This window comes from Platichthys flesus, chromosome 16, assembly GCF_949316205.1.
Source record: "Platichthys flesus chromosome 16, fPlaFle2.1, whole genome shotgun sequence".
Lineage (NCBI taxonomy): Eukaryota > Metazoa > Chordata > Actinopteri > Pleuronectiformes > Pleuronectidae > Platichthys > Platichthys flesus.
In genome coordinates this window covers 15,527,883-15,553,990 of record NC_084960.1, presented here as the reverse complement: position 1 = coordinate 15,553,990, position 26,108 = coordinate 15,527,883, and the positions used below count along the sequence as shown (strand labels likewise).

At 41.3% G+C, this 26,108-nt stretch overlaps 1 protein-coding gene and 2 non-coding genes across 6 annotated transcripts; 1 reads left to right on the top strand and 2 right to left on the bottom strand.

Annotated features, from left to right (window-relative positions):
• kcnh6a (potassium voltage-gated channel, subfamily H (eag-related), member 6a) lies at positions 1-25,271 on the bottom strand. Of its 4 annotated transcripts, none has more exons than XM_062408194.1 (16): positions 25,032-25,271; positions 21,071-21,301; positions 19,017-19,166; positions 18,671-18,774; positions 17,864-18,173; positions 16,350-16,552; positions 8,352-8,777; positions 7,233-7,650; positions 6,282-6,481; positions 5,355-5,607; positions 4,555-4,748; positions 4,209-4,308; positions 3,823-4,110; positions 2,902-3,097; positions 2,087-2,294; positions 1-1,380 (listed from the first exon to the last, which is right to left on the bottom strand). In XM_062408194.1, the coding sequence occupies exons 1-16, from the start codon at positions 25,105-25,107 to the stop codon at positions 1,099-1,101; spliced, it is 3,639 nt and encodes a 1,212-aa protein (XP_062264178.1). In that variant the 5' UTR covers positions 25,108-25,271; the 3' UTR covers positions 1-1,098. The 4 variants fall into 4 exon arrangements, with proteins under 4 accessions (XP_062264178.1, XP_062264179.1, XP_062264180.1 ...); XM_062408195.1 differs by having other exon boundaries at positions 2,902-3,094; XM_062408196.1 differs by having other exon boundaries at positions 2,902-3,091.
• On the top strand, positions 2,793-2,864 carry trnac-gca (transfer RNA cysteine (anticodon GCA)). The gene has a single exon. It is a non-coding gene; the product is annotated as a tRNA-Cys (tRNA).
• Positions 6,069-6,140, bottom strand: trnac-gca (transfer RNA cysteine (anticodon GCA)). Its single transcript has one exon. It is a non-coding gene; the product is annotated as a tRNA-Cys (tRNA).
• Positions 25,272-26,108: the final 837 nt, after the last annotated feature.

Genomic DNA, 26,108 nt, shown 5'->3' with positions numbered 1-26,108 from the left:
TTGTAAATCTGCAGTGTCTTTAATCAAAGATAAATAACAGAAATTTGTGCTTCCAGAAACAACATACAGAATTATAAATGCTTACAAAGGCATTACATTCACCTCAGTGTTGGAACTGTTACTTCCTCTCCACAAAGGATGCCCTTGATTGACGTTTACCAATCACAGGACCCTCAGCAGTGTTAAATATCACAGTCCAGTACAGTATCTGTTTTTTGTGAAACCACGTTACCGCGCCATGAAGACGTCTGACACATTTTAGCTGATCAGTGCAGTAACAGAAAAAAGAAACCGGGGGAAAACCGATCAAAGCAGCCATGATCGACCAGCTAAGTGTGAGTGTTTCTCTGCTTGACTGTGAGTTGTAGAAACCCTCTCGAGTACAAATGTCACACCCAACAAGAACTGCTGAGTAAAAATGTCCGAGCATGAAACATGAGATGAAAATTGGTATTCTTTCTAATACAGCCGTGAACCTCCATCGTTCACAGTTGTGGTTATGCCTTTTGATATTTTTTCAACACTCATTAAAAACAACGGGGAGTTTTTTACACTCATAGTTACGTATGGCTCTTAATGTTACTAACACATCTCTAATATTATGAAAATAATTTCAGTACAAGATAAATGATTGTTGTCTATAATCTAATTGTGCAACTCTTTAACAAAGTGAAAGCAGATAACTCTTCACACGTGAAACACATGAGTCCTTGTCATTTCCCCTCTCTTCAAGGAAACCTCGGCCTAGGATGCAGTTGATTGCCTGATTTTTGTGTATGAACCTGCGCTTACTCTCAACTCATGTTTCATAAAATTCCCGGCCCAGCAGGGCAGGAATAATCTCTTCATTCACGAGTGAAGAGATGCTGGAGCACAAAACCCCAGCAGCCTTTGAAGGCAGCGTTGAGTCCCTAAGAAACAGGAGGCGCTCCGAAACCTCATTGAAGGGGGGAGCCGAAGTTTCCCATGCTATTCAGCAGCATCTGAAGAGGACAGAGAAGATTTTAAAGAAGGTAGAAAGAAGTAACCATCTGGGGAACATGTGGCCATTCAGTCCAAAGGACCAGGCTTTTTTGCTGGTGGTGATGGTGGAGTTCTCTAGCTGCCTGGCAAGACAGGGTCAGAGACGTGCCTCTGGATCTCCTGCATCTCGGTGGAGGTCTCCAGGTGCTCGGGGAGGGAGGGGAAGCGCTGGCTGCCACATAACAGTCCAGGAGGCTTGTTGATCCCTGACAGTTGAGGAGTGGAGGGGTCCATGGTGGGCAGGTGTGGTGGGTCCGCCTCCGGTGACATTGACATGGTGTCATCAGAGGCCACAGTGAGATGGATCCCACTCGACAGGGAGTCCTTGGATTTGTGCTTACAGTCAGAGTCTGGACTCTGGAAAGACAAAAGTGGATGAATTCAGTCGAACATCAATAACCTGATGAATCCCCCCTCCAGCCTTTGTGTTTCAAAAAGAAACTGGATGAGAAAATTTTGGCTGTTACGGCGTGGTTGTCATAAAGGTTCAATCATCAAACTTTCCAAAGTGGTGATTACTGCCAACTCAATCAAACGTCAAATCAGAAAAGGATGGTTTTTCTTCAAGTAAAAAAAAAAAAATTATGACATTGTCATGTTTATGAAACAAAATACAAAATTGACAAGTAAAAATGATCATTTACAATATATTCAGTTTTTTATTTATAAGGATTCCAGTAATGATTCCTAATGAAAAAAAAAATTATCTGTCTTAGACACAAATGAGGCATCTTTTGAATAAATCATTGTTAAATAATGCAGATAATAATGGTTGATGTCTGTATTTCTAATAAACAGACAAGTTCAGAAACTAATTGGGAAAAAAATGGAGAAGGAAAAGTTCCTCTGACATTGAAATTATACCTTGATCTATAACTGACAGATAAATTAACCATAGACAGTCTGAATTGGACTTCACTATCTGATATGTGTGCAGTTTGATCTGCACAACTAATATGCTTTTGATTTACATCATTTTCATTTTCAAAATGACACATTTAATAAACGTTAATATCAACATGACAGACAACTCGTGGTAACGACATGAGTGTAAACTGAGCACCTGCAGCAGTGAGGCAGTGCTGTCGATCTGCACCGGCTGGACTGGGGGGACAGCGTGAACTGTGGGCGGCCCTGTGCTGTACAGGGTGGTGGGGTGAGTTGGGTGAGGGCTGGGGGACACAGCGCTGTAGGCTGGAGGCACCGGGGCCATCTGTCGCTGGAGGAGCTGCAGGATCACGTTGATATCTGCCGTCATACGCGTCTCCAGCCTGGCAGAGATGGAGGGAGATGTGAAATGTGAGCCGAGGAAAGGATTTATCTTCACGGCGAGAAAACACACTGTTTAAATTTTAGTTTCCATGCAGGATGGAGGGCGACATCACATTTGTACAGTGAGTAATCTGCTATTTCAAAAATGTCCACTAGGTTTCTTTGTTGCTCTCTCCACAGTGTCCCTCCCTGTCGTACATGTTAAAGCAAACAGGCGGTTTACAGGATGTGCATTTTAACATATATGAAGATATTTTTTCTACATTTTTCAGCGTCACCTTTGACCTCTCTTATATTGTATCTCTCCTTTCTCCTCCACTTCTCTCATACATATGCATGTCAGACAGTTCACACCATGTAAGCAACCAGCTGGGAAATGATTCAGACACACAGCAGGGGGGGAGGGAGGAACAGCCAGTAACAGACACACCTAGAAGGTAAACACAATCCACTGATAGAAGGGAATAAGACAGGAGTAGCCAGTGAATTCCATCAAAGGGGGTATAGCTCAGTGGTAGAGCATTTGACTGCAGATCAAGAGGTCCCTGGTTCAAATCCGGGTGCCCCCTCAAACCTTTTTGACTCCCGCACCAAATTTTGACTGACCGATTTAAGTGCGATTGCAGCAGCTCCAGTCTGGATTCCAGCTCACTGGGCCGATCCTCAGCGCACGGCGGTGGGTGGCAACTGGCCCTGACTGCTGACGTCGGTCTCTGTCCTTCAGAGGGTTTGCGGCCCGGCCAGTAGCCATACAACCCTGAGATGCTGATTGGTGGTGGTGCTGCTGCTGCTGCTGCTGCTGCTGCTGCTGCTGTACAGAAAGGGCAACCTGTCAGTCAAAATCCTTTTTATACTTTATTATTTCCAGTAAACTCAGTTATGTTTTGGACCAAATGCTTTACTGGATTTGATAGTCTGGACATTTTCCAACAACAGTTTATGTTTGTCTGCATTATTGGCTGCCTCTATGTCTGTAAGTTGTTGGTGTCGTTATATTCCTGAGAATTTCAGCTTTCCAGTGATGTTAAACATTAACATAATCTCAAACACAGTGTTTCTATGAATGGATGTGGAGTTGACATGTAAAATGCACTTATGTACTCTCTTTAATAAAACAATTGTAATTCAAATGAATGAATGATTCAAAGAGATAAAGGAAAGAAATTAAATTTTAATCATTTAAATGGAATTGACATGTCGTCCCTGTATTAAAAAAAGAGAGACTACGTTTAAAACAAAAAAAATTTAACATATTAAAGTTTCTCTCATTTCATAAAACACACAAGGTCCCTAAAATATCTGGAGAAGGATGGAGCCATCTGATGTTGCTATAGGGGAGAAAGACACAGTGGTAGTGTGTTGGTAAAACCACGGCCTGCATGTGGTGAGAATGTCAAGTAATGAGATTTAACTGCGGTTTGAAAATGAATTTTGTGCATATCGAAAATTATTTAAAGCTCCTTTGAGCTTCCTGCAGTCTTTCCACACATGACTGTTCAAGGGATGGTATCAAGGTTGATTCTCTACCTGATAACGGTGGTCCTCCGCGGTCTACGGGCGGTCCCACCCCAGCAGAGGGTCCACTGTGAGGCAGGATGTTGACCACTGCTGGGGGACAGTCTCTGGCGTCACCTGTGGGGGGGTACAGCTCCCCTTTGCTGTGTCTCATGGGCTTCATCTCCTCATCACTAGACTGTGAACAGATACTGGTGCTGCTGCAGAGATCATCCCAGTGGGCTCCTGCCATCGCGCTCTGGTGGTGGTTTGCCATTGTACAGGACTGATCGGGGTAAGAGTCCTCACGGTCCATCCCGTCTGTACAGAGAGGGTCAGGGGGCAGCCACACAAAGAAAATACAGAGATCAGACCTCAAACAGATGTGTTGACTTTCTTGAACTCTGACCCTCACTCACCTGGACGGTTTCGGCGCCGCAGGGAGCTTCTTCGATGCCTTGTCCGGCGGTAGCCACATTCAGAGTCCCTGCTCGGGGTGGGCTGGTTTATTCTGTCTGCCTGAGACATATCAGCTTCAGTAATTCATAAACACAGAACACATCTCATCTCACAACATTTTAAAGAAGGCCTTACAGAGACTTCAGTGAAATATGTTTAATGTGTACAAATAAATTGCACCATTAAAACTTTCTGTCATACACAGATAACTGGTTAAAACCATTTCCCGAAGGCTTAAAACACAGATAATATGAATGTAATTGCTTTATAATGTTTATTTAAATACTGCCCTCTAATGGAACTCACATCTCTCAGGTTGAAGGTGATTTCCAAGTTGTTCCAGAACACGTCAGCAAAGTCGGGATACATGTCCAGCACTTCCAGCAGGTCATCTCTCAGGATCTTGTGCAGGTCGCAGTAAGTCAGGGCTCTGACGTCAGCGCTGGACTTCCCTGGTCTGCCATAGAGACTGATGGGTTCACCAAAGATGTCGTTCTTTCCTGGACAAAGCACAGAAGAAAAAGAAAGGAACATTGTAGGAGAGGGTGAACATTTGTTCATTGACACAGTCGGTCAGACACTGCTAAATTATTTTAATAACAAAAGAAAACACAGAGCCTCAACAGCATCGGAGCTCAGCGTGCATTAATAGTGCCCTCAAACACAGCTGAAATAATAAATAATAAAATGACCAATGCAGCTTGGATGTGTGTGTGCTGGCCCTATTGATGATCGATGCCACTGTGAAATGGAAGTGGAGCTGTGCCCAAACACCTCTGGCAACTCAATACACAGAATTGTTGTGCAGTGTTAAGGGCAGAGGGAGATTGTTGGAGAGTGATGAGAGGATGGAAGACAAATGTCAGTTTGACATAATTGTGGTTTGAGTTATTTAGCAAAAATACGGGAGACTTGAGTGGTCTCAGATTCACAGATTAAGAAATTCACACCCTTTTCTGCTTTTCATGATTTTTATGTACACTAGTTATTTTTGACCGATTTGTTTCTTCTACATATTAAAACTGATTTGAATATATCACAGATTCGCAAACACATTGGAACAAAAGACAAAGTAGGCATGGCCTCCGTCATGCCTTGTAGCTCACCCAGTATTGCCACAACCACGTCGTCCCTGAGGATCTCGATGGATCCTCTGGAAATGAAGTAGACGGCGGTGAGAATGTCCCCACTGTGGACCAGAGTGTCCGCCGGGGGAGCGTGGGTGGTCTTGAATCGCATGGCCAAAGCGCGCAGGCAGCCCTTGTTGGCGCCCTTGAAGGCTTTGCAGTTCTGAAGCAAGCTGCGGTTCAGATGGAGGCAGATGTCAGCCTGAAGACACTCAGGGAAACCCTTTAGAACCTGCAAGGCCACAAAGGGCATCACGTCAAATCATTGTCCTTGATACATTATTCTTTATTGTGCACTTTCCTTTAGTGACATAAAGATGAAGGAAATAAAACTGAAAAAGAAGGTGAGGGGTAACAGGAGGAGAGAAATCAGTCAGTTTGAATCAGGTAGGGCACAAAGGGCAGCTGCTCCAACTAATTATCTATTCTCACATTGAATTGACAGGCGCTAATGTTGATCTCTACCTGCGTCATGCTCCAGTGCTGTTAGGAGCCCGAGCAGCCATATGAAGCACTACATAAAAACTGGGTCTCCAAAATGAAGCAAGCTCAGTGGAAACACTAATTTCAATATTTCAATGAAAGGAGAGTTATTTTGTCCAAAAGGACGTCTTGATCAGATCAAGACCAAAGCTATCCCATTAACTGAGAGGAAGTCTGATAGTGTATTTTAGGACTAGTATAAAATGGAGAAGGGGGCACCCAGAATTGAACTAGGGACCTCTTGATCTGCAGTCAAATGCTCTACCACTGAGCTACACCCCCTTATTTAGAGAAAAATTATATATACAGATGAAAATCAATCTTTTTGATAGTCTTAACTTCTATGGTTCAACAAAAAACTGTTTCCAGCCACAAATAGAGATCTTTCCTCCTGAATGTGTATGATTTTTCCTCATGACTTACAGCATTCATGTCGATGCCGTTGGTGTAGGACCAGGCGTGTTGGAAGTACTCCTCCAGCCGCTGTTTCAGTCCTCCTGGGATCTGATGGAAACGTATGAACTCTTTGACCCGCAGCATCTGGGTGTGGTAGCGGGCTGTGCCTGAGTACAACCTCTGGATAATGGCTGACACGTTACCGAAGATACTGGCGTACATCAGAGCTGCACAGGACAGAGGAAAAAATGCTGCAAGTTTCTCCTGGTGCAAATGATTTGTACAATGTCATCCTAATGTCCCTGGTTTGATTCAAGTCGGTGAAGCTGTTACTCGTAACATCCGCTGTCTTTTTACGCATGTGTCCTATCTATCTCTCTACAAAAGAAATAACGTATATGTATGCAATCAGAAACAATTAAAAAATTGAAGAATGCGACAGGTAAATAGGATTAATTAAAAAAAAATCTGTTATACTTTAGAATGATGAGTCAATTTGTCAACTTGTAAGAAAAAATTGATGCTTATGTTAACGTCATCATCACTGAACGATGATTCTCTTAAATGTACCAGTTATTTTGAATAACTTTGAATTCATCTATCATTTTAAAATGTATTTATAAACTGATTTAAATCCCTAATTAAAAAATGACAGCTGTAAATATTGATCATCGATCATATAAATACACAAACATTTTGTAGTTTCAATTGTTAATCATGGTTCACACACTTTTCAACCATAGAAAAATATAATTCTAAGAAAAACATGAGACATAAAAATGTGAGAGACTGAATAGTGCAATTACATTTTTTCTGTCTTGATCAGGATAAAAAATATATAGATATCAAAGTCTCTCATTCTGATTTTGTCCCTTTTAAAAGAAAACAATAAGATTAAAATACCCCTGCTTTAAAACTGAAGGTATCTTATTTGTTCTAAAACATTTCTCATTTCAGGTTTCCTCCCCCTCTACTCACAGCCAATGAGCATGACACAGATGGAGAAGATCTTCTCCGGGTTGGTGTTGGGCGAGACGTTCCCAAAGCCCACGCTGGTCAAGCTGCTGAAGGTGAAGTACAGAGCGGTGACATACTTGTCCTTGATGGAGGGCCCTGAGGACGCATCGCTGTCATTGTAGTTTTTGCCGATCTGGTCAGCCAGGTTGTCCAGCCAGCCGATCTTCATGCCGCCGATGTGCATAGAGCTGTGGCGCTCCACGTTGCCGATGGCGTACCAGATGCAGGCCAGCCAATGAGCGATGAGGGCAAAGGTGCACATGAGAAGGAATAGGACGGCGGCTCCATATTCAGAGTAACGGTCCAGCTTTCTGGCCACTCGCACCAACCTCAGCAGCCTGGCTGTCTTCAGTAAACCAATCAGAGTGGTGGTCTGGGGCTGGTGGAGAGAGTGTAGGCTTCATGTTAGCAACAACCAGTTAGCTTACATACCACTGTGTACAATTCTCAAACCTATGACAGTAATATTTAGCTGCAGATGTGAATATGTGGTTCTTGGATACAGGAAATGTATAATCAATCAAGCATGGCACTCAGTAGAGCACATTCCTCCGCCAAGGCCCAACAGACCTAAATGCAACCACGCTGCACAAATTGCACACACTTAAAGACAAAAGTCTGACATTTGTTCAAGTTAAAACCATTATCATTTTGTTATGATTCACTAACAACATATCCCACTAGTCTAAAATTGGATATAACGCTCTTCCTACAGTTCTTTCACTAGCATGTTTGACTAGGATGCTTAGATAGAGGTCACTCTGACCTTGACCCTTGACCTCCAATCACCAAAATTGATCAGTTCATCTTTGAGTGAATGTTTCTTCCAAATTTGAAGACATTCCCTTAAGATGATCTTAAGGTAGAACGTTCAAGAAAAACATCGACATTCTGTACTAGGCCACCGTGATCTTGACCTTTGGCCTATTTAGGGAACTGACATCTATGATTGTGTGGATGCTGGTCCCCTTGTCTTTTTTAATCATCAAACATCACTGAATGAAGCAGAGTTACTGTAACAGTATTGCTGATGAACAGCACAACAGTGATGCTGAAATACACTCTCCTCGTCTTCCTCACCTCCTCTGATCCAGAGCGGAATATGAGCAGATCGAAGGGAATGGCGGCCACGATGTCGATGAGGAACCAGCCCTTGAAGTAGTGCTGTGCAATGTGACCCGGGTGGCTGACCACCTCGTCGTTGTGGTTGACGTAGGTGGTCCTGAAGTTGATGAGAATGTCCACGATGAACATGACGTCCACCACCAGGTCCACCACGTTGAGCGGGTTGCAGGTGTACCCGCAGGTCCTCCTCCGCTGTTCCTCGACCTCGTTGAGAAGGAAAGCAGCAGAGTATGGTGTGAAGATTGCGGTGTAGATGACCAGCAGCAGGATGACCCAGTCCCACACCGCTTTGAATGGGCTGTAGTGCAGGATGGTCCATTTGTGGATGCGTGGGGCCTGGAGCTTGTACTCTGGCAGCACGTCAGCACCGAGAGACAACACCTGAGGACACAGGGAAGGGATGGAGAAGACATTCAGGGAGAAGGTTTATGCAATCATTCAATATCTGTTCAGAGCTGTTGGTGGACTTCAAACCAGTGACAGCTGAGATTGGCTCCAACCTGCATGGAAAACGTTTAAAAGCTGTTAAAGTGATAATTGACCTTACAATTATCAGTATAATTTCAATACTTTTACCTAAATAAAGCTTTCATGGACTAGTTTAGGTCAGCTTTTTAGAGCAGATATAGGTTCCAAATTTCTCACTTCTGAGATAATGGTAATGACCTACTTTAATTTGTATTCATATATTTGTATATTAAAAAAGACCATATAAAGGTTTAGGACCAACCCTGCTTAAGTTAGGAGGAAGCAAACAGGGTTTTAAAGTGACATTGATGTCTATATGTTTAAATTTAAAATCGCCTGAGCTGCAGAAAGTAGGAAATGTTCAATCTATTCATAACAAAAGCAGGCAATAAAATGTATGATGTCATTCTCAGCAAAACTCTTTACTTGAAGTGAGGAAATTGAAATCAATCTCAAGAATAATTCATAGATTTTGACAAAGCTCAGGAAAATTGTGTATTACATAATAAGTGGCTGCTGCACACACTCGGTAATTAGTGCTTGTGCCTTCACACTGAGCCCTGTATATCACAGCCAGTCAGACTGTAATTTGCAGCCTTCTGCACCTTAAGGTAAGTAACCAACCTCCTGTCGCCATGACTCACCAAGTTTGGCAGGAGAAAATGTCACAGCCTTTACCGACAACACGTCCGCACTCAGGCAGCTGCTCAATATACTAAATTGTAATTGTTAAAAGCTACAGCAACACCAGTATGAAAATCCATCCAGTGTTGCTAAAATCAGACAGACCCAAAACAAAACAGGAAGATATGAGTAACAAAAGCATTGAGGTCCAACTGACCGGTACGGCGGTGATAGCCTCTGTGTCCAGGTTCTCATCCAGGTGAGGAGCACAGCAGCAGAGGTGGAGGCTCCTCCAAACCCTCTGCCACCCCCTCGTCCCCTGCATCCCTCACACCAAACTCTACACACAGGACATATGCCCTGTGCAGCTCTGTCCTCTCTCCACAGTCACTCCACTGGGTCAAAGCTGCAGCCTCACCTGCCTCTGCCTTACCATGTGATCCCTGTATTGTCTATAGACCACATGACCCCTCCTGCCAGTGCCCTGGTTAATTGTTGACCACAACAAGTGCACTCATTGATTGCGCTCCATGCAGAGCACCCGTTTTTAGCTCATTCTTGGTAACTACAAGGTCATGTGGGGTTGTTTTAAATAGTCACTCATGGTTAGAAAAAGATGTGTTTTTTTGATGCCCTACTGTTTGCAGTTGTCATCATGGTCATAGTCAGTGCAGAGTTATACAAGCAAAAACTCACACAGGAAGCGTTAGACTGAAATATATTGAGTTTCTTTTCACTTTCCCAGCTAGTATGAAAACAGTGCCCAGAAATAGTCAGAGTAAATTGCTTCTCCAGGACAAAGTACACCATTAGAAAAGCTCCTGAATGCGCACTTGGCCATATTTGGGTAGAAGGGAAAAGAAGAGCTAGATCTTCACAAGGAATTACCCAGGCGCGTATAGTTTTCCATTATGACATGAAATGCCCTTTAATGGCTTTTTTTTATGGCCAGTATTTGAAAATGAGGTTAAGTCAAATATTCATTGAAAGACAAAAAGCTGTGACTCTCTTTTTGTGTATCAGTAAATGACCGCTGCAGCTTAACAGATGCGAAGAGACAACACAGTAAAGAGAATGTAAACACACAAATAGGCAAAGGCTCACTCATCCAAGAAATTCGGAGGTATTGATGTTTGTCCACAGCTCTGTTTCATAATGACCAGCAGGGTCACCACTCGTTGGCACGCAACGGCTCGGTGCTGCTTCTCTGACTTCATAATTATGAGAGGGAGAGTTCAACGTGCATTTTCAACAGAGACGTGAATTACAGATGCATATTAACTATGAAAGTCAGTGTGAAATAGAAAACAAACACGATGCTTCTGGGTATAAGAAGGAAAATGTAATTTAAATCCTGAAAACACAGTCATGTTTAAGAATTCTGGATAAAAAAAACTAATTAGGTTTAAGTCGGTGAATCTTTCACGTTTTTCTCCCTCCATTCACACAGGACCTCACTTTAGTGAACATGGAATACAACTTTTAAGTGCATCCTCATCCTTCATCTTATTCCTCGCCGAACACACATAGACCATCTATTCTTGGACCAAAACACCATAAGTAAAAATAAAGAAGGAGCGACTCTTGGGACAAGGGCCCATGAGAATGACGGTGACATGGATAAGGCTGACGTTCCTCACGTGTGGAGCTTCAGATAAGTATTAGCAGGGAGGGTGTGGAGGAGGATGAAGACAGGGAGGGTACAAATGAAGAGGAAAGGGGGACAACAAAGAGGGAGAGAGTGTGAGAGAGAAGACAGTACGGTTGAAAAACTCACAGGCTGTAGTTTCTGCTTGAAGCTCATGCTGAGGCGCACTGCAGGGTAAACAAAGGGAGAAGACTACAATACTATGAGAGACGGAGGAGCAAACCTCTGTCTATCCGTCTGTATCTCCCTCCCTACTGCTCCCTCACTCATCCTCCCTGACTGAAGCCCAGCCCTCTCTGCGGGTCGCTGTTTCAAAAAATGACATGGTGGTTGTATGAATGACGGCATCCTACAGATGAAGTTGGGCTGAAAGTCAAAGTAAAGTACGTGTTTATACTGCAACCAAGTCTATGTATTTTGCCACATTTAAGTCATTAAATATATCACATTAAATATATTAGTCAGAAAACTTATTTTTGTTGATTTGTCTAAAACACGGACGGGGATTTTTTGTAACAATCGCATGTTTTTGAGAGAAACAGTCATTCCAGTCAATTCAAACTAATATCCAGATTCTCTTCATGCTCCTGTTATGAGCTAATTCAAAGCCAGGGGGCACCACATAAACACACTTCTGCTTTCCCCAAAACACAGACACAGGCACACAGGTTTGGCCGACTATCCTTATTCGGACATTGAATTGACATGCAGCCTAACCCTGAACTTCACCTAACTACAATTCATAGTTTATCCACGACCTTAACCAGGACTTCGGAAATTAGGTCTGCTGGTCCTGAGAAGGTCATGTTTAATGCTGGAAAACACACGCACGAACGCAAACACAAACAAACATACTACTTTTCTACAATTATCTGTCTTTTACAAGCTACAGTCTGGTCAATCACATCGTGTGCTTCATGTTACGCAGACAAATCAATATTCCCAAAGATCGATGACAACCTTCATTTCCCTTTTTGTAAGGTGCCAATCGAAATCCAATTACAAAGAAGGGATTACAAAAATATTGTATAACTGAACAATACAAAAACAAGGTAACATATGTTTAAAGTTTTGGTTTTAAGAAGATAAAAGAGTAGATTGTTAGATCTGATCATCGATCTCCTTCCCCCGCATGACAGCAGCAATGATTGCCCTGCCCTATGATCCCACTGTCACCCCACCACCATGATCCCACTGCAATATGGTAAAAAGGGAGCCGGGTGGTGGTGCTACGAGGCCGAATGTAGCTTTGAGAGTTGGAGCATGCCCGCTGCCCTCCACTTCCATTAGCTCCAGAGGCCAAGGTCACAGGCAGCATCAAGCCAATGAGTGCCGATCAATAGCCTCACGGCTGCCGCCCTTATTCACTCCCTTTCATAACTTCATCTCACCAGACAGCTTCAGCGACTGATCTGTGATCCCCAAACACCAACACAGTCTCCATATGCCTCCTCCCACGTTCAGCAGAGCCTGCGCCTTCACTGTTCTGCCTAGTTACCACTTATAATGACATTGCCTACATCACAGCAACACAGATTTCTCCTTTGATACTTTTTCGATACTCAAGTTATGTTAATTGAGGTTTACGATTTTTATATGGGTTTCTGAGAAAAATTGATTTTATTCCTGGTTTGTTTGAAAGTTAAAAGAAGAAGATCTGTGTACTATGTATGGACAAGAAAATACAATAAGCACAATAAAAACCTTTTCATTTCCAGTCTCTGTTACTTCACTTGTATATTTAAGTGTCACTATGGGGAGTGTTTGCACAATTTGACCCTGAAAGGTGAAAATCTGAATTCAAGACAAGCACCCGCAGGATATCAAAATAGTCTTTCAGCAGGTTGAGGTCCAATATGTAACTTACACATGTGTGACATGGAAACTTGAAACTTTTGGTGGTGGTGGAGTTAGAAGATATCTTGGGTGCAGTAGTTAGTTTGGAAATGAGGAGTAAGAAGGCCTAGAAATATTTGATAGAATCTTTAACAAGGTGTTTGAGCATTTCTGTCGATAAAACAATATCAAAGAAAAGAAAACATTTTTTACTACTGAGTAGTGTCTTGGTGCAAAAAACATTAAACCATCACAATAAACTGTAATAAAGTATTCTATCTAGCTTTGTTCTGTTCATCAAACTACACAAATGTCTGCCAAGGCCCAATATTCCCTTCACATGAATCTGACTCGCAGTCTTGAGAAAGGGATAAAAAGTTCCTGGGTTCATGCCACTTCCTATCACCCAGTTTCGTGGTAATCGTCAAGTAGATTTTGCGTAATCTTGCTCCACTATACCTCCGGCAGAAACAATCACAAAGTCACAAGCTTCAAGACGACGAGTTAAGGGAAGTGTTCTGCCAGGCCTGTTCGGGGGGCCTTCTGTTAGCCGTGTCACTTTTCTCCGAGGCAACAGAAGCCATGTGGCCCCCACATTGTACGCTGAGTCACAGCCGCCTGTCTCCCTGCTGGTGTGAAGAAGTGAGATCTCACCACCAACACCAACACCATCGCAGTGGCCACATAAGGTATCAGTGCTGTGTTAATAACAGGAAAACATAGGAGCCTTAGACTAATATTTGAAACTAGAAACGATTCAGAGAACTCATGTCTCCAAAAATGTCATATAATCCATTGCTGAATTGAATTCTGAAAATATTTCAATGGATTTGGGTCTAGAACTGAACCAAATAAACATTTTTTAAATATTTCTGTAGCACTTTTCCAGTCTTATCAACCACTCAATACTTCGCAGAACAAGTCACATTCATACCCTGTTCATACACTGTAAGCACAGCCATCAGGGGTCACATGTTGTTGGCTTGACCAAGGACACTGACTGGAGTGCAGACTGGGGGAGCTGAGCTGCTCTTCCTCCTGAGCCACAGCTGCTTTCAACAGATCATGTGTTGACAATATCCCAAATACTGTCTAGACATATTAGGGGTTTGTATGATGATGAACTGGTCTTTGTGTTCTGTCTATTTAAATAAACCTGCTGGCAGACCCGATAGGGATGACCTGATAATAATATTCACAGGGCTACAGTTACTGTGTACCTCACACAGACAATAATCTGGAAATATTCCAGGATAACACGTATTATAATAAAAAAAGTCCAAACACATTTGGGAGTTAATGCCCATGTACAATATGCCAAAATTGTGGCAAATTTAATGACCAATATTTTTTTTTTTTTCTTGAAGCGGTTAATACAAGGTTCTGCACCACATCATTCAGGCAATCTTTATCTCAACCTTTTTCTTATAAATGGTCTAGGAGTTCTTTGAGATATCCTGCGAAATAACAAACCAATAACCACAATAACAGATTTAAGCCGAGCAGAACCACCACTTAGTCCAAGGTTGGTTGGAAAGGGAGTCAACTGATATGATTCGAAGTATTGCAGATAGAAATGTTTAATGTTATGCACTAAAGAAGCCCATGACAGTGATTCACTACCATCTCTATCATGAAACAGACAACAGGCCATTGCATGAAATGTATGTTTGTGTAGCTGTATTAAGTATATACATGTATTCAGTCTATAAGTTGTACATTATTTCTATACGTTTAATGCTGTTAAAAGGATGTTTCCCACCTTTTCTCCGCATTTTCAGATGCTAACATTGTGGTTAGTATTCCACTGCATTAACCGAACACGTTACTTTGCCTATTGAGACTTATCATTACATTTTTAGATTTTATGGAATGTATATTGGAACATTTCAGAAATTTCCACTTTCTAGGAACTCAGAAAATGTACTGACATTTCACAGCATCAAAAGTATTTTTTAGAGAATTATCTCATCATGCAGATGAGCACGTAATTCTTCAACTGAAAAATGTATCACTTCCATTCATCATTTCATTATCTCCGATGTTCTCACTCTGGAATTTGTCACTTTTAATTTTAATATCTGAGTACAATTTTACTATTGATGCTCATAAACGTATCCTCCAGTCAGGTTAACAAAACAGTGTGTTCTTCTTCCACTGTTATGTGCGAGATGACGGTGAGCCAAGCCGTGGTGTGATGACAGGTGGCTGATGAGCATGTGCATCTGCTGTGGATGCCATGGGTGTCGCACCTCAGGTGAGAGCATTCGTTTACACTCTCACCTTGTAATTGCAAGTGTCTCTGAGCAGCCTCACTGAGATACACGCAAATACCATTTATAGACATCTTTGTCTGAATTTGTGTGTGTTTGTGTGTGTGTGTGTGTGTGTGTGTGTGTGTGCGCAGGGACAATAACTTGACGTGACAATGACAAGCTCAACAATAGCGAAGACCCTGAACGTATCAGACAGGGTGACAGCAGCGGGAGCATTGTATGACAGCAAGCAGACACAAAGCTCAAAGTTTGACACCGTGACTTGACACAACATCAACCTTTTAGAAAGGCTATACACTGCCTTATCTTGAATGAGGCGAAATATGAAAATAAAGGGGGTTCAGAACGTTTTATCTGCCAATTGCCAAGAACGATTATCTGACATCCGAACAATGATGGTTATCAATATTGTTTCTCGGCATGAGAGAAACCTTTTTGGTAAATTTTCTAGTAAATATCGAGGAGTGATCTTGTAGAAGGAATTAATTGGATTCCTCCAATACATGGTGTTGGTGACGTGACATGGTGATTTGCTGTTTAACGCTCTTTTAGATTCTTTCATTCATCGTTATAGCATAGATTCTTCCCTGTCTGAATTTTTTCTGTCATACTAATATATGTCAAATTTCCTCTTACTAATAACCAGTATTGAAGAGTTTGTATGTTTTGTATTGTATTTTCATGGATTTGGTTTTCATCTATGTCACAACTGGTTTCTACCACAAGCCAACAATTCCTTTATGTATTTATGTTGTGTGAAGTAAATAACAACTAAACTAAAAATCGACTAGACATCACGTGACATTATCTCATCTCATTGGCAAAAAGTCTTGCAAATTTAATCTGGCATCAATTTCCTTTCTTCAACGTGCACTCTATTCTTGACTATCATTCCTGACCAGGAACATCCATTTTAACATTTAATCAAGCGGAAGAAAAAAAATTATATCAGTCCTCTTTCATTACCTGCATCCAGTCATTTGGCAAAGCTCTTCTTTTAGTTTTCAAAGATATGAGGTCTGGTATACTTGCATTTTTTAAATAAAAAAGGAGATTAGAAGTCAAGACTTACAGCCTGACGTGATAAAGGACTCGTCTTACCTGTGTGACGTGAGTGACCTTCTCGGTGACGTTCTGGGTGCGGTCTTTCATCCTGCTGGGTGCGATGATTTCGATCTCCGTGGGCGAAGGAGCTCTCATCCGATCTGAGCCGAAGGTGAGGGTCACCTGAGGGATGCGGCCGATGGTCCGGTGTCTTATCAAATCCGAGTCTGACGTGGAGTTCAGAGTGCCGGCCTTCAGATCTGCAGCAAAAAACAGCAGCGTCAGCGACTAGAACATGGTAGTGTGGTAAGAAAAATAGAAACAAGGACGGAAGAAACACAAATATGAGAATATTTATTTTTAATGTTTTACCTACTGAGTAGGGGTATAGACAGACTGTGACTCACACAGACAGATGGACGTGATGTATAGTACAAATATGGTGAAAACGTGTCGGACAGGGTGAGCGTGTAGAGCGTGATTGGATTTCTGTATCCTGCATTACAAATATTGTTTCTCACCAAATATTTCCCCTGAGAGAAGAAGGGCACATATGTGCAATGATGTACAATTTGAACACAAATGGAATAATAATGAAAACCACACACACACACACACACACACACACACACACACACACACACACACACACCAGTATGTCCCTGCTGGATCATATATTGCACATGCTCGGATTGATGCTCTCTGTGTTATGAATGAAAAGAAAAGGTCTGCGATGTATGATCAACAGTTTAACAGTTAAGATTCTTTCTGGGAATCAATATGGAAAATCTGGCATTTTCTGCTTTAAATGTTCTTTGCTTATAGATAATTTACTCTACATCTGATATCATTGTACTAGTGATAAGGATGCATGTTTTCTGTGATGTCCTACAGAAAAACAATATTCTTGAGGAGAAAGTATATTTTTTTTCAAACAACAAATTATGTTTCATACAAACAATAATAAACCTAGATACAATGATTTCAAAGAGTGGTGTGTGGGTTTAATTTCACGTTGTACAAAAATTAATCTCATCATTGTATGTTGCCACTTGTTTGAAAGCAAACAAAGCTTCAGTCTAGATTAAGTGAACTATGTTCCCTAATTTTAGTTTAGAATTTTATTTTAGTCAAATGTATTATAGAGGGGCAATAATACCTACATTTTATCAATTGTTGTTAAAATTCACATTATAGCGAGAATACCTCATACGGAGATCAAGGATCCCAGCCCTCGTGTTATACCACAGCTTGTGAAATGTTTTGAACATAATAAATACCAAGATAACAGAATCATGAAATTCATGATTCTATATCACGATAATGAAGATTTATTTATTTGATTAATTATAGTATCACTCTAAAACATGAGGATGATATCATACTTGGTGTCAGCTGATTTAGAATAGTTGTGTTCTATTCCAGTCAGCTTAGTGAAATAATCCTATTTCACTAATAAATGAAAATGTGCATTATAAATATATTTTAGCCTCTTGGAGAAATAAATGCATAAATAATAACCTAATTCCACTACAATTAAAAAAAACAAAAATTCCCACTCAGATACTCACTGCTGTTAGTTCGAGGGTCTCCAGGTCGACTGCTCCACTCTGCCCTCATCCCTTCGATGTCGTCCAGCGATGAGGCGCGTCGGAGGCTGCACACACTGTCCTTGGAGCAGCTCCGAGGTACAGTCCCCCGGGGGAAGGCGATGCCGGGGTCCAGGCGGTCCGTCAGCAGGGCGCAGTGCTTGGTGGAGCACTGGGCTTCTGGAGACGGAGGATCCAGGTCCTGTTCTATCAGAGCTTCTGTCTCAGACTGCATGCAGCTCTCCTTGGATGGGATACGGAACTCTTTCAAAGGAAACTCTTCACTGTCCGGCTGTCAAGCAGAGCAGCAAAAGTACTTGTAATTTAATTCATTTTAAACAGATGTTTATACGACGGCCTTGAGAGGCAAAACACAACACTTCAGTAAATAAATCCACAAAACGTACCCAGAATGGAAATTAGCATTTAAAGCAACAGGGACCTTTAAATGTCACTGTATTTCCTTTTCTGTTGATTTATACATTATACATTATCTACATGAAAAACATTTCTGGGCCGCCACTAGGATGGAACATCTTATCCCTGCCAAAGAATTTCAATATGTAAATATGCTCTGGTTTCAGGTTTGAAAACTTAGGATTGAATTTAAAAAAACTTCACCACAGAATTTTTTTGTCAATGAATAATTTAAATGCAGAATGTTAAATGATGTTCTGTTTTTTTGTACAGACGTCAGGAAAGTTTGAGGCAGACATACAGACTATGCTTAAGATCCTCATGTGGATTTCTAGATGTATGTTTGTGTGTGTATTGCGTACACCAACTCACCTGCAGGTAATCCACTACGACCCCTTCAAACTGATCTTTGGAAAGTGATGCCTGTCGCATGGAACGCAGCACTGGCAGCCTCATCTTCAGCCGGCGATTCTGACCTGAGGGGGAAAGTCTGTGTTTGATTATGTTGATTATTATGATTTTGGTTCTATTTGTCCATGTATATTTAAAATGTTAACTTGACATTTGTCAGTAAATGTCTGTTATTGTCCATGACCAGAAACTAAAACCATGGTTGAGTTATAACTAGAAAGATCAGCACACATCACTATGACGACATATGACACAGATCGATTAATGTTAATCACTGAGGCACAATAAAGGAAGTGTTAATGTTTACAGTAAATCCATCCTTGGGTTACTCTCTGCCTGAGGCCAGATTTTTTGAGTGTGGGATCAATCAGCTCCTGGAAGTCGAGGATGAACATGATGACAAAGCCTTCCTCATTTTTCACAGGGACAATGTCCACCCGACAGGGTCTGCAGGTCCCTATGAGGACAGAAAGAGATGCATTAGTTAGTCAGCAGGGGAGACCAAGAGTTGAACCAGGAACTGCATGATCTGCAGTCAAATGCTCCACCGGTGAGCTACACCCCCAAAGCCTGAGCAACGTCATATTCTTTTCTAGGTCATGATAGCAGGATAACACTACAGGAGGGCGAGTGAGATAGTGACAGAGAGAATCAAAGAGTACGAAGGCGGGACACTGACAGCTGAAACAGGCTAGATGAGTGACACTTCCGTCTGGTCTAACTTCAGGCTGTAATCAGTGGGATCTAAAAATAGAACGGGGGATAGGGCAAGCACACACATGAGAACATACATCGACACATACTGAGGGCCTGCGTTCAGTGCTGTCCACATGTCCACTTTACATATACAAATCAGCCAGGGAGAGACTCGTCCCTGAATCGTTGTTTCAACTTGTTCACAAATGCTTCAGACCCGAGCGCAGCGAGACGCAGGAGCCAAAACAAATAGATTTCTGATGGATTTGAGACGGCATGCTGATCGCATTTCCATGACAACGGCTCTCCACAATGCACTCCTCATGCCCAAGTGGCCAAAGTAACGAAAGATGTGTGTGTGTGTGTGTGTGTGTGTGTGTGTGTGTGTGTGTGTGTGTATGTATGCTGACATTAAAAGTGTATGTGTGACTGTGGTCGTCCTGAGCTTGGTGAGTTTGCGTCCCTCCATCCATGTGGGATTAACAGCTGAAACACAGACCTCCACATAAATAAGACTGAAACTGGTGGCAGCATCAAAGATGAGGTCAGAGGGTAAAAACAAAATGAGGCTTTTAGAGGAGAGAACGCTCAGTTAAATGCCACAGTGTCTGTCTTGCTGAATAACTCCTCTGTGTTTTCTCACTCACTTCTCAAATCACAGTTTTAATATGGTCAACTTTAAGTCGCTTTTTATTCCTTCCTTCTTTCCCATCTGTGATCCAACGACTTGTTTTCGTTTTTTTAAATTAAGGTTGTCCACATAAGATAAACGAAGGCTGAGGATTTGGAAGGAAGAAAGTAGGGGAGAAACTGACGAGGATGGAGGGAGGCAGGGATTAATGTTGCACCAAAAAAGCAATATGACAGAAGAGAACAGAAAAGCTATTAGGCATCATTAGGAGTGTGTGTGTCACTAGGGAGGTTTTCTGTCTTATAAAAAAGGGATGATTAAAACGTAGTAAAAAAAAAATCCAGCTAGGATTTAAAAAGCTTCCTGCATGTGCCAGGAATGATGGATTGTCTCATAAACTGGATTAATCATATTAGAGATACTTTACATTATGTTGAATGATTGTTATCTGAATGAATGTGCTGATCTAGTTGTAATTATGAGTAATTATGAGTGTATTGATCATATTTTTGGAAAGAGTAATAATCCAATTCAAGACGTTGTCAGAGTTTGAAAGAAAAAAAGAAGAAAAAAACTGAAATGAGATCGTAAGCTCATCCTTATCTCAACATGCATTGAATTTCTGACTATAAATCCATTGCTTATTGTAAAAATATAACTTTTGGATATTATATAAAATTACTTGACCTTGCTCCAAAAACTTTGCAGATTTTCAACTGGCTCTTCATTGTTTCAAAACTGATAGTATCTAAAATAAATGATGTTCAATTTCCGACGGTGTTCTCTGGACCGACATATACTCTATCTCTTTGTTTGCAAAAAGTCCGCCAGAAGATACTCACAATGTGTTTTGTTAAACTTTAGATTTTAGCAAAGAGAAGAGGCTTAGTTCTTGTTTGAGGAAGGAGGGGCAAACTAGTAAGCAAGCCGTCCGTAAATTACTTTGTGATGGTCAGGATATTTCTACCCAGACATCTGATTTTGACTTCTTTATCAGCCTCCTCCTCCTCATCTTTCCCCTTTGCTCCCCTTACCTTCCTTGGCGTAGTACAGGATCTCCACCTTGTGCTCCTCAGAGCCGAGCAGGGCCTGGGCCAGCTGGGCCAGGGCGCTCTTCATGGTGCCGGGCCCCACCAGGAACTGGCAGGTGCAGGGCTGTTGCATGATCTCCGCCCTGGTAAAGCCAAACATCTGGCAGAAGCCTTCATTGCAGTAGATGATGCCACAGTTCTTCATCTGAGCATTCGCGATCAGAAACTTGCGATCTGAAGAGCGACACAAGCTCAGTGTCATAAATCTTAAATCATAAATGTAAAAAGAAAGCAAGCCATTTTCAAACTTGAAATATGTAACAAATTGATTTGTTACCACTGGTTTCTTATTTCAATATATATAAAAGAAGGATAAACAATATAGATTTTTGTGTCATAGACACCTAAATGAATCAGGACAATCAAAATGTATGTATTAAATATATAGTGGAACTGATTTTTGTTGTATCACTAATATTGGTCTGGTAATTGTTTTTTTGCATATATCAGTAAATTGGAGGATGATTGTGCTTAAACAAGTATTAAAAATGGCCCAAATTGTGATCAAATGTGGCACATCATTTTTTTTAGAACATATTAATACTCATATTAATGCTCATGGCAGGCATGAGGTTGATGTGAGGAATAAAACCAAGACTAATCTTACCGGACAACTCAAATTGGCTTTCATTAAAGGTGTTTAACGTAAAAATATATTGTAAAACTGTATAAAAGTAGGGAAAGGAGGATTAAAGTTTTGCTACTGTTTCACCAAACCATGCATAATAGATGCATTACAAATTAAATTTTTTCATGAAATGAATTTATCACTTTTTACAAAGTTGTCAGGATACAGGGCTAAATTGTACCGTGTACAGTAAGATTTCTGATTTCAGAACCAAAATAGAAATAGAAAGGGTTAACGAAAATTCCTGTGGCACTCAAATCACCTCAGCTTTTGATATTTATTTTGATATCTTTTTTTAAATTTACTTTTTTATTTATTCATTTTTGTTCTTTTTTGAACAGTCGTGTTTTTAATCTCTGTTTTGTAGTTCTACAAGCTATTCTGTTCTGGCACAATAATATTTTACAGTGCAAAACCACAACAACAAATTGGCTTTACGGGCTCACACAGGTTCCTGATCGAAAATGATCAAATTAACAGCACAACCATCCTCACACTGTTCACCACTGAATCAAGGAAATACACAGCGTGGTCTGCAGGGCTCAGTTTCTGATAAGCTCCAACGATATATTGAACAACTCTTCCTGCTCTGCTCTGACAATCAGCTGGAGTGGAACTAATGAAGTCCACCTTTCCATGTTGCTAATGCTATTAGCGTCACTTTTCTCCCAGTGGACAACGGAGGAGCAGGTGGTCACTCTAATAAAAGAGCCCATTTCGGATCACACCTGTTTTCACATAGCTTATTGTAATTTACAGGCTGGAAGATTTAAGCTGACAATTTTTAATTAAACTGGAAATTGCCACATGTTTGTTCCAGGGTTTAATTACTTGTCCATTTTTTACTGCGCTCTACTGATATTGTTATTATCTATTATTTGTTCTGAAAGGATTTTTGTGTTTTTCTGCATATTCATACTTCATATGTGTGTGTATACTTTTTTGTTAATTTGATTTTTATATGTTTCATATTTATTTTAATAGCTATTGTGTTTGCATTTTAAGCCCATTAGAAATAATCTTTGAATGTTAACTGATGTAAAGTTTGTTTGGGCAGCCTATCCATATTTGCCCGTATCCAAAGTTAAAAGGAAATTGTTGTAACTCACTTACATCTGCCCCAAGTTTTACATAAGAGTTCCGGCCTGAAGGCATCTACTTGTCAACATTAATTTATAGCGCTACCTACCGACAACAGGATTTTTTATCATTTGTTCATATTAATTGTTTTATGTACTTCTCTTTGTCTGTTGATCAAATGTGTCTCAATATCTTTATGATGCTTTATGCTGAAATACTAAAGTTAGTGTCATATTCATAGCAAAAGGAAATACACCCACCAATTAATTTGTGGATAAGGCGACAGGATTATAATTACATTTTTTAAGATTGTAAAATAAGATGTTTTTTTATATTTTCATTTATTTCTCAGAGAAGAATTAAAGGATCTTGATTAAGGAAAACAGACATGTTAATGGGACTGGCTTTTATGAGTGTGTGCAATTTGGGGCAGATCCAAATAAAAATGTAAATGTGGATTCATGAGGGGACAAACTGAATGTCAATCTAGTTTGTCATGATTACTTTTCCCTTTTGTAGTAACAAACTGTTTGATATAAATTGGTTTGGGCTGGGAGCTCCTGAACACAATGGACTCTGATATGTCACCAACACATGACCTTGCCTTGTGGGTCAACCACCACTAATAATTATTTGTCCTGTGGGCTGAGCTCAGCAGTGATGTTTTTCCCGGGCTGTCAAACCATTGATGCTGAGTATCTCAGAGTTACTCTCCACTAAAAAACTGAAATTCAAAGCTCATCTAGCATCTAGTTCCTGTTATTGATGATTGTAATGTACGTGACACCCCCAACAGCCACTCGGCCCAAAAAAACATTGTCTACCATGAGAGCGAATTAGGACGGTTTTGTTCGAAGGCCACTAATGGAGGAGTTCAATGAAGTAAATGAAAAGTACATAAATAACCTCTGTGGCCTCTGACTGGCCCTTTTATTATCCTGTTGTGGAAGTGGTTTAAACAGCTCTCACGCACTCAGACGAGAGCAGGGGACTCTTCTCTCTGGCCCTCGCTTGAAACTAAACGGGAGAGTTTCTCTGGTGGAAAGCAGCATCCTGTCCAAAGTCATTATCTAGGGCTCACAGCAGAAACCATGATCGTCACACTGTTGCTAAGCAGCACCACTGTGGCACATGCACTCACCTTGCCGTGCACGTGGCCACGCGTGCACTCTCACACATTTGGGGGCATACAGTAAAGGCAATTACATCATGGATGTTTCACAAAGCGTCGCAGATCTAATCAGTCCGATTCAGATTGAGAGTTGTCATCCATCAACTATTTTTCCATGTTTGGTCCGAGCTACTCTGTGAGTGGTCCACAGTGAGATAAGTGAGCTTCAAGGGAGGAAATGTGCCTTAAAAGATAGACTGAAGAGCAGACGCCGCACTGATTACACTCCAGCAGTATAAAGAGTATGGTGTGTAGCTTTATGCTACAAAAACAGAGATGTAACTAAAAAATGAATTGTACAAAATCTGAGATCTAGTGCCTCAGAGGTTGCAGAACAAAGAGTAATTTTCCTTCCTAAGTGAGTCTGCCCCTCTTTGGAGTCTGTGGAACATGTGAGCTAATGGGACATAATGTCAGGCATCAGGTGAGCGTTCACAGACACACAGGCAGGTGTAATAACACTCAAACATGAAAAGAGCAATGGGGTCAGTCAGCACCACTGATACAAATCAGATAATCCACCTCAGTCTAACACACAAAACACCTGCAGCCTTTAAAGAGACAATAAAACTAGACAAGCATGCAACTAATAAGAACCCATGCACAAATAAAATTACAATTTATCAATTTGTATTTATGCAAAAAAAAAATACATCTAAGCCTGTATTGTATAGGGAACAATGATCATTGAATTAATTTGTATCAGTCAGCAGCCCTTTATTCAACCTGATGACAAATATGAGCGTGAGAAACCCTGACAACATTCAGTATTTATTTATGATAATGATTAATCCTCTTTGACACATGAGGAACATGAGGCTCACACATTGAACCAATGAATTTAAATAATTCACTATAATTCCATAATCAACATCATCAAAATACTGGACACACAGGACGTTTTAAAAGTGAATATATGCATGTAGTTTATGGTAAACCGTTATCTGAGTTGATGTGTGGGTGCTCTGTGTTCATCGTGTCAACAACACATGGTCCTAACTTCACTCGGCCTCATGTCCACTTACTTTGCTCGTCGAATTTCCTGATGATGGTGTCTAGGTAGGTGTTCTGGAGCGCAACATGACCGCGTCTCACAGGCATCGTGGTGCTGAGAGAAAAGACTTCTCCGACACATGAACCTCACCATTTAAAAAAGCACAGTTCAAATATAGAAAGGAGATTTCAGGAGGTAAAGAAAAACCTGTCTGTGTCCATCAGCAGGGCGAGAGTAAAAAGCGTTTGGTTCTTTCTGCTGCTCTCGGAGGGTGAGGGTGAGGGTGAGGGGGGGGGGGGGGGGGTGGAGGATGGAGGAGAGCCCTGGTTGCCAGGGTGATGGCAGATGCAGGATGTTGCGCGATAATAACGTGAAGAAAAGTGGACTAGGAGGCAAAGAAAGCGACATGTAGCATCATTTCACCTTTGAAACGAAAAAACAAAGTGGGTCCCGCGGCGCGAGGTCCTCGGAAACCTGCTTTGGTTCAGAGAAGTTGTGAAAAATAATCTTGAGAGCGCAGCATCTCTGGGCTCGTTTCTCAAAGGTCCGTCAGGTTTTGACAGTGAGGTTGAAGACCGCGGAGGGAACGCTCCTGTCAGCTCGAGTCCCTGGATCCACTCGCCTTCCACCGCCCCCCGGCTCCACCAGAGCGGCTGTGCTGCCACGACAAGTCAGCCAGAGTGAGGAAGCAGGAACATGGAGGTGAGGTTTAATTAGTCCTTCAAAATAAAAGGCTTTTTATTTCCTTAACCCCCCCCCCCCCCCCCCAGTAACTTTTGTTACTTATTTGATTAAATATAATAATTCAAATCCCAAATTTGAAACCTCAGTGCAGCACATCCATTTGTAAACAAAATCTAAGTTGTTAGCCTACATCAGGGCAATTTTTTTCTATTTATTTAAAGCTATTCATCTTCTTATTATGTTTCCATTTGATAAATTGTCAAAATCTTCTGCGATGACGTAACATTTCCCCCTGAAAGTGAAGCTAAATAGTCGTGATTGCCACCTGGTGGCTGTCAGCTGACACCGTCTGATTGTATATAAATTGTACTTGCTGGAAATGTGTCAGATGACCCACAATTTAAAATGTCCCTCACCATCAAGA

What these genes read in the sequence shown, in the direction of transcription:
- kcnh6a (XM_062408194.1), bottom strand. Translation starts at nt 25,107, where the DNA reads ATGCCTGTGAGACGCGGTCATGTTGCGCTCCAGAACACCTACCTAGAC. An exon ending in TCCGCTCTGGATCAGAGGAG is followed by an intron (nt 7,651 to 8,351) that starts GTGAGGAAGACG and finishes TCTCTCCACCAG; the next exon opens with CCCCAGACCACCACTCTGAT. An exon ending in GCGGCGCCGAAACCGTCCAG is followed by an intron (nt 4,111 to 4,208) that starts GTGAGTGAGGGT and finishes CTCTCTGTACAG; the next exon opens with ACGGGATGGACCGTGAGGAC.